The 8876-nt window shown below is 32.7% G+C and overlaps 1 protein-coding gene across 1 annotated transcript; it reads left to right on the forward strand.

Annotated features, from left to right (window-relative positions):
* The first annotated feature begins 1850 nt into the window (after window positions 1-1850).
* On the forward strand, window positions 1851-5734 carry LOC108995901. The gene is made up of 4 exons (XM_018971569.2): window positions 1851-1989; window positions 2537-2671; window positions 4608-4795; window positions 5143-5734. The coding sequence occupies exons 1-4, from the start codon at window positions 1931-1933 to the stop codon at window positions 5361-5363; spliced, it is 603 nt and encodes a 200-aa protein (XP_018827114.1). The 5' UTR covers window positions 1851-1930; the 3' UTR covers window positions 5364-5734.
* Window positions 5735-8876: the final 3142 nt, after the last annotated feature.

Consider the following 8876-nt stretch of genomic DNA (forward strand, 5'->3'; position numbering starts at 1 on the left):
TATCTCATATCATCTATGAATAGTAGTGAAATAGTTTATTAATAATAGTGAATAATTTGTGAATAATTGCGAATTGTTTGTAAATAATAATGAAATAATATGAGAATATCTGAAAATAATTGTGTTCCCAAACAGAGCCTAAGACTTAATTCTGAAGGTCAAATGAATTCTTCAATATGCTCTCTCTTGTGCTTGCTAAGGGTAGGGTTACAACCTGGGGAGGTTGGTCTGTGCTAATGGGTAATTCCAACTTAGAGCCCTAATTTGATGAAATCCAAATCCTATTCGGCTTACGTTTAAGGTAACGTTTCACTTGCAATTCTCTTGTTAAAGAATGAATAATTGAGTTTAGTTTTTTTTTGTTTTTATAAGTAAGAGAAAAACTAAGTGGTTACAAGATACTAGATTTCATGGAGGTGAGAGTCCCTAAAAATCATCCAAAAGAAAACAAATACAACACAAGAGAAATAAAAAAGAGAGATCTAGAGCAAAAAATTTGACTCCCACCTATTTCCCACTAAGGGGAAGCTGCTTGAAGCGATTTTTTCATAGTCTGATAAAATTACAACTAAAAGTCACAGTAGATTGTTGTGTGCTGCATTTTGTTGGTATAGACTGGCTGAAAGAGATTTTCACGAACACTTTATCTTGATCATTGGTTATGGAAAGCGAGAACATATGGAAGTAACAACCGGAATATGGGTCGATACGTCGGTATGGGGCCGTCATTGGCAATGGAGGTGCCTGTAGCACACACACCACTCTTGAAATGAAGGTAAAAGACTGGCAGGGGAGGCGCCTATAGCACACACGCCACTCTTGGAATGAAGGTAAAAGTCGGATCTAAGAGACTCGAAGTAGCTAACCCTGATGGCGCTGTGCGTGGAGGCAACATACTTCCCATGGCGCGGCGACTCGTGAGGCTCATGCGCACTGTGAGACGCATGCACCGCTCATTTGGTCAATTTTCTTCTGTTATCCAATAAATTGGCGACTGAAGAATTAGGTGATGGGGCGTGTGGTGATCGTAGGAGGCTGATAAGCCACAAATTGGCGCATCTTAGTACTATAGACCGAAAACTAAGGCAAAATTTTTTTTAAAAAAATCGATGTACATTTCTTACATTGGCCAAACGAGAAGGGAGGGAGGAGTCGGAACTCCAAACCTCTTTAGGTGGAGAGGCTGGGTCTTTGGTAGAGAGAGAGAGCAAGAAAAAAAAAACTCCTATTGGTCTTTAGGGGGTTTTCAGAGATAAGATGAGATGAATTGAGATTAAAGTTAAAAAGTTGAATAAAATATTGTTAAAATATATTTTTTAATATTATTGTTGTTTTGGGATTTGAAAAAGTTGAATTGTTTATTTTATTTTGTGTGGGAATTTGAGAAAGTTGTAATGATGAGGTGAGATGAGATGAGATGAGATGAGATGAGATGTTTTTGGAAAACAAACGAGGCCTTAGTTAATTATATAACATGCTTTTATATTAATGACGTGCTTGGTGTATTTATAAATAACTCAATAACAAAAATAAATCTACAGAAAGAAATCTTTCGTTATGATCATTGATCAGAATACTTTAGCAATATAACCAGAGGGAAGACAACCTCGTACTCGAACAACGATAACTGAATCGGATTTTTGCCACGTTTTGCTGAAAAACAGTGGTATTACATACAATTTTTTTTAATAACTTTTTAAATAAAAAATATTTTTATAAAATAACTTTTTTAAATACCATCCTTTTGTAGAAATATTCTCCATTTAAAATGTGATTAAAAAAAATTATAAAAAAGTTCTTCCCCTACGATTACTCGTAGTATATAAGCCCCAAGAAACAAATGTATAACCTAGCAAAAACAAAACAAAAAACAAAAAACCCTCTTGGCCAGAAGAAGGGTTTTAGACTTTAGAGCAACACACGGCTGAAAATGGTAGGGAGAAGATTGATTAACCTGTTCAAGAGCTCCCCAAAGTCACAGCTTTCAGGGTACACGATACTTGCCATCTCTCTCTCTCTCTCTTTCTCTTTCTCTTTCTCTCTCTCTCCCTCTCTCCCCTCCCCTATGGTGTTGATCACTTTCGAAGATCTCAACAAATCAGTCAAGTTATGATGTTTACCGTATAAAAACCGTTTTCTTGGGAATTATCTTGATCTGGGTCCTTCGTTATTTAATATTTCCTTCTTTCACTCGGGCAGACTCAGTTGAGTGGATGGTGTTATATTATCTTTTTCTAAATGAGGAGAATAAATAAAAAGACAAGGAAATAATGCTAATTTAATTGGTGCTTTTGCTTTCTCTCAGTAAACAAAAGTAGAATTTAACTTAGGAGAAATGTTAAGTGTAGAAGAGAACAATCCTACAGAGATTTTGGGAGGCGAGTTTTGTGACTTCTGATTTGATCTATTTGTATTGTGTTTGGAATTATCTAAAGATGATTTATAAGTGCGATTGATTCCAGATTTCACATCAATCGATTTGGTTTACGGAAGTTGAAACTCGATGATATATAACTATTAAGACTTTGTGCTGCAGCTCCGCGAAGCCTGCCTATGAAGATAACAGCAAGTCATTGGCTCGAAAGGCGGTATCTTTTGTTTTGTTTACTGTAACGGGTGGTGTTGCTCTAAGTGCTCTTGATGACCTTGTTATTTATCATAGCTGTAGCAGGTACGTGGCATTGCATTGAGGAGTTTTTTTTCCTCTCTATAAATTTTTTTAGATGAAGCGGTTAACATCAATATTGTCATGGTAGCAATTAGATATTTAGAGAAAATATTTCTAATTTGAATGGTTTGTTTGTGTATATCTCTTTATGAGTTTGGTATTTATTTTTCTCCCTATCATCTTCCACGGCATCTTTAAGCTCTAAATTGTTAGAAAAAACTGGGGAGTCAGTACACTAAATTTGTGGTAGATCTGTTCATCATCCCGTCACTCAATGTTCAGGTTCGTCATGTCTATAGCGAAGCAAATATGGTTGCGGACTATATGGCTAAAGAGGGAGCAAAGAGACGTTCTAGTGATTTTCAGGGGGATGGTTATGGGCAGGGATGGTTTCGTGGTCTTGTACGTACTGATAGATGGAGTATTCCTTATATTAGGCAAAAGTAGATCACTTTGTCGTTGTATTCTTGGCTTTCCTCCACCTTAGGGAGGGTCTTTTTAATAAAAAAGTATATTTCGGAAAAAAAAAAAAACTATGCCAACTGAACTTACTTGGTCACTGATTTACCTTGGCAAAAAAAAAAAAAAAACTTGTTGTTTACTTTTGATGGATCAGTTGGTAGTGGTAAAGTAATGATCATTCTTGTAAAAATCACCCAGTTCCTTGCGAAAACTTTCGATGATTTTGGGGTTTATCCAAACAGAGGAGTGAGAACTATGAGGTTGGCATATACAAACTACAGAGGCTTATGTTGTCTATAAAGAGCTTGCAATCAGTTGATTGGTTTGTCACATGGAACACTAGGTGGACATAACAATATCTTGTAATAGATACTTTGTCTCGTCCCTTTCAGTAGTCATTATCTTTGTACATGATTTTCCTCTGCTGGAAGTGAGGGTTCGTTAAATAAAATTTTGGGTATCGACCTCTATTTCTTTTAAAAGGCGTACAATCAGAATTAACTTCATGTGGCATCAAATAGTGAATATATATAATCCTCGAGGTTTTTATTCTTTGTTGAAACCAAAGTTCAAATGTATCTTAAAAGGTCATATTTATTTCAACATTGCTGCCATTACTACCTCATCCTTTTCTTCCCCTTACTTTCCAAATAGAGAGAGACAAGGCAATTGATTTTGGATATAGCCTATTACGGTAACGAGGGACTTGGAAAATAAAGAAAATACTTGAGACTTACCAATCATTCTCCACTGCAAGGTGTACCAATTGATTTAGTTGATGTCATGATGAAAATTTACTTATAAAAAAAATGATGAAAATTTACATGTCAGTAAGAGAATATTATAATTACAATCCATTCATCCTTAGTCTTGAGAACTTTGAAACGCAAAAACACTTTTACCGATGGTGGCATATTCATCTTTAAATTTTAGGTTCAGATAACTAGAACTAGGGCTTGGTATTTTTGGTAAGTGAGATTAGTTTTTATTAACGACCCTCTTACTGAAATCGAAATATTTTTGTTATTGAATCCATCGTGTGTAGTGGAGGGATGCATAAAATGACATGGGTAGAATTAGGAAAAGAGGATACGATAAAAGAGGAGGTGAGGGAGAGTATGATCTTATGTATGGTAGAATCATGAAAAAACATCTGAACCCAAATTTATTGAAAAAGGGAGCATGAAGTTGACCCCGATTTAGTTGGTATTAAGGTTTAGCTGAGTTGAATGATATGTATGTATGCCACTTTTTGGGCTTGGTTGATAATGTTTTGTTTCTTATATATTTTGTGTTATGGCAAACAACGTTACTTAAAATGATGAACATTCCATAATATTAAAACTTTCCACTAGACATGATTTTATTTCATCATCCTTAATCCTGTCTCCATCGTCAATATTTTCTGTACTCGGAAAAAAAAAAAAAACAAAGATTGACAATGAGGTTGCTAATCATTTGCCTAAAAACCTTGCAGCAAAGCCTTGGAGAAAGCAAGCAAGAACCGGGCAGTCATAGATGCCATTGGGGAACCTATTTTGAAGGGTCCATGGTACAATGCATCACTTGCAGTAACTCATAAGAGGCACTCTGTATCTTGTACATTTCCTGTGTCTGGACCGCAAGGCTCGGGAACCTTCCAGTTGAAGGCAGTCCGTAATGGAGGTTTGCACTCGACTTCAAGATGCTGTTTAGATTGTCAGTTCTGTTTTCGTCATATTCAAGTTATTTAATGTATGCTTTGTGTTTTTGCATCCAAAACCATAATCTTAGTAAGCACCTCTAGTCAAGATGGTCCCTATCATCCTTCTGACATTTTATGCACTGGTTAGGAAAAGTTGGTACAACAAAACGCTTCTGTTTGGAAAGTCTTATGATTATAAAATATTGATAGTAATAATACTCTCTTGGTATTCTGGCTCTTCTATTCGGTGCATGATTTCAGTTACTTAGTTCACTTGAAACATTAATTTTTTTACTTAGTTGACAGAATCAATTTGTTTCCTTAACAGATGACTCTTGGTTATCATTTCTCCGGCCTCGTGATTGGGACATTCTAATCATGGATGCTCTCCTTCATGTTCCTGGAAATGATGAGAAGCATCAGGCATTGCGGATTAGTCTGTCTGACTTCCCTCCTCCAGCTTGCACAACATGCACCGAATGCAAGCCTCAAGAGTCGGAGAAGGAGTCGGAGAAGGAGTCGGAGAATCCTTCCGTTGAGCGGAAATGAGAGTCGTATACCATTGATTACCGCAACCCTTTTCCTTGTTTGATTCTTCTGCTCACCCAAGTTTCTTCCATTCCATTATTGGTAAACCAAACCGAGGGGACCTCCATACTTGATATGTTCATGAAATAAGTTATGTGAAACAGTTGTATTCTTTTGTTGAGAAATATGATGAGATCAGTTGGCATGTAGTGCAACCTAAAAAGAAGGGGGAAATCCAAGTTTTTTTCCTCTCCACACTATAATGCAGTATATTTAGTTAGCATTGTAAGGTAATGACCAGCATGGGCTGTTGTCATTGGGATTGGCTGAACACTTGCTTGGGTTTAAAGCCCAGATGAGCAATTTAGTTGGTATTTTGATTGAGGAGTTTAGCCTAGTTTGTGATATTCTTTGAGAGCATTCTCATTGGCTTGGACAAATGCATCTTTAAAATTTAGCCAATATCACACTTTTTTACATTTGCATATTCCATTTAAATTCAATCTCCATATTGAATTAGCCATTCACATTCTATATAATACTAAAATATTATTATTTTAATAATTAATTAATTAAATTTATTTTTATCACATTTTATAGTTCTACCAATTAAATGTTAATAATAATTATATTCTAGTTAAATTAATATTAAAAAAATTATTATTAAATGTTAATAATAATTATATTCTAGTTAAATTAATATTAAAAAAAATTATTATTAAATGTTAATAATAATTATTTTCTGGTTAAATTAATATTAAAAAAAGTTTTATTAAATGTTAATAATAATTATTTTCTGGTTAAATTAATATTAAAAAAAGTATTATTAAATGTTAATAATAATTATTTTCTAGTTAAATTAATATTAAAAAAAGTATTATTAAATGTTAATAATAATTATATTCTAATTAAATTATTATTAAATTTTTTTTTATTAAATGTTAATAATAATTATATTTTAATTAAATTAATATCAAAAAAGTTTTATTAAATGTTAATACTAATTATATTTTAATTAAATTAATATTAAAAAAGTATTATTAAATGTTAATAATAATTATATTCTAAATGTTAAATGTTAATTATATTTTAATTAATTTAATTTGTTTGCTTGGAGTGAGAAATTAGTATTTTAATGTTTGGTGAATCAATTTTGGTTCTTCATATTTGGCCAATCACTGTAACAGAAATCTAAATTATTTTGGAGATGCCCAATCCAATATGGGGTCTTTTTGACGCAAGTTATTTAAATTTTAGACATTTTTCAATTTTGACCAAGCTAATGAGAATGCTCTGAGTAAAGACAAAACCTTCTGGAAAACATTAAAAACAAGTGCATAAGACAAGAACAACACAACCCAACCCAGAAAAGTATAACAAACAAAAGCTTTGAAATGTTGAAAAAATAATAATATGGGACCATTTTGACATTTGGAGTGAGAGACAAAATCAGCTATGGACAATTTAAGGCATCCATTTGGAGCTGTTTGGGACAAAACTATATTTTTTGTAACCTAATGCATCAAAACTGAATGTGTCTGTACGTGCATGTGGCGTGGAAGAGAAGCAAATTAGGATTAAAAGTCCCTCCTGCTGAATGACTTGTTTTATTGCTTAGACCTGACTCATTCAAGATTGGTTTACAAATCAGCATCACCATTGGGACCGGAGGAGACATGCTCATGCTCATAAAAATATTTAAAATATGCCACAACCAATATATTATTATTATTATTATTATACAATTTCTTAAGAGTTTTTTGTATCATTTATTATAAACCAACCATCAATATTGTAACTCACTTATTTTATTTTATTTAAGTTTTTTGTATCTGAAATGAATAATGATATATTTACAATTATTTTTATATTTATATTTTAAATTAAAGATATATTTATAATAAATAATTTAATTTTTATTTTATTATTTACAAACCATTTCATTAGTTGCCCAGCAGGACGCTCAAATTAAATTGCGGAGACTCGCTCCAAAAAAGGCCGCCCAAGGGAGGGTTTCATAGCCTTCCGTTGGGCCGTCTTACGTTATATCCTATGGGCAATGAAGTCCCACGTGTTGAGAAATTAGTAATTAAAGAAGCGGGGCCCAGGTGGGCCTTGACTCCAAAAGTGTCGAGACATTTGATGAATTGGGGGCCATCTTGTCGGGTTGTCGTTGGGTTGTGGGACCCATCTTACTTCGAACGATTTTATCTCTTTCTTTCGACACAATGAGAGCAGCCAGCACTTGAGAAATGAAAAAGGATCCATTTTTTTGAATATCAATGCAATGGCTCGCACTTGGATACTACGCCAACAAATAAATGTAGGACACAAATCATATAATATAAGAGAAAAGCTACTTTATTTCTCCCGTTTGACCGTTCAAGTTGACTGTTGGTCTAATTTATTTATTTATTAAGAAAATAATTTTAAATATATTAATATATATTTTTTATTTTTAAAAATATTTAAATATATTAAAAAAATATAAAAAGAAAAAAAAAAACACTAGATAGTACGCCTAACAATCAGAGTGAGGCAGCATAATAACTACACTCACGTGGAAAAAAAGGAAAGAAAGATGAGAAGTAGTAAAAAATAAAAAATAATAAATAAAAAGAAAGAATAATAAATTTACAAAATTTTTTTAGAGTAATGCAGTATTTTATAATGTAATATTAAATGATTAAAAATTATTTATTATATTTTATTTTTAAATTTATCATCTAATATCACATTAAATCGGTACTTATAATTTGACTTAAAAGATACAATTTAAAATTTAAATATTATAAATCAAATTTAAATATTTAAAATGATGTATCCTACATGAAAATATAATAATTCTAAATCTTACATATATATAAAGCGAATTCAAGTTTGAGAATTTGTAAACCAATCACTAAAAGTCATCCCAAACCAATCCAAGTCGGTGCCTTGATTAGGCTATGGTAGGCAAAATTAGGCTCAATGTTTTCAAACAAAATAAAAATGAAAATGAAAATGAAGTACTAAGGAGACGTTTGGATTCGAAGATGAGTTGAGATGAATTGAAATGACTTGAGATGAGTTGAGATGGATTGTGAATAGTAATGAGATGAGTTGTGAATAGTAGTGAGATTTGTGAGTTAAAGTTGCTGAATAGTAATGAATAGTAGAGTGATGAGTTGAGATGAGTTGAGATGAGCTGAGATCTCTTTCGAATCCAAACGTCCCCTAAATCTACACAAATTTCAAATATTTTAAAAAATAAATATAAATAATTATGTAATTTGATAGAATACAATAGATTTATTTTATAATAAAAATATTTTGTAATATGATATATAATTTATAATTTTCTTATTTATAAAATCTCTTAAGAGCGAGCATTTCTAAAACAGAAAACACATTTATTTGGTAGGGGAAGGGGAAAAGATGCACTAAAAGGATATGTTGATGGTGGCGCATAAACTAGACAAAGAGGGTGGGGGCCATGCAGCATTAGTGCCCCCAACCACATCCATTTCCTCCGTCCTCATCACCACCTCCACC

Source organism: Juglans regia, chromosome 1 (genome assembly GCF_001411555.2).
Source record: "Juglans regia cultivar Chandler chromosome 1, Walnut 2.0, whole genome shotgun sequence".
In the NCBI taxonomy this organism is placed as follows: Eukaryota; Viridiplantae; Streptophyta; class Magnoliopsida; order Fagales; family Juglandaceae; genus Juglans; species Juglans regia.

What these genes read in the sequence shown, in the direction of transcription:
- LOC108995901 (XM_018971569.2), top strand. Translation starts at nt 1,931, where the DNA reads ATGGTAGGGAGAAGATTGATTAACCTGTTCAAGAGCTCCCCAAAGTCA. An exon ending in ATTTATCATAGCTGTAGCAG is followed by an intron (nt 2,672 to 4,607) that starts GTACGTGGCATT and finishes AAAACCTTGCAG; the next exon opens with CAAAGCCTTGGAGAAAGCAA. An exon ending in GAAGGCAGTCCGTAATGGAG is followed by an intron (nt 4,796 to 5,142) that starts GTTTGCACTCGA and finishes TTTCCTTAACAG; the next exon opens with ATGACTCTTGGTTATCATTT.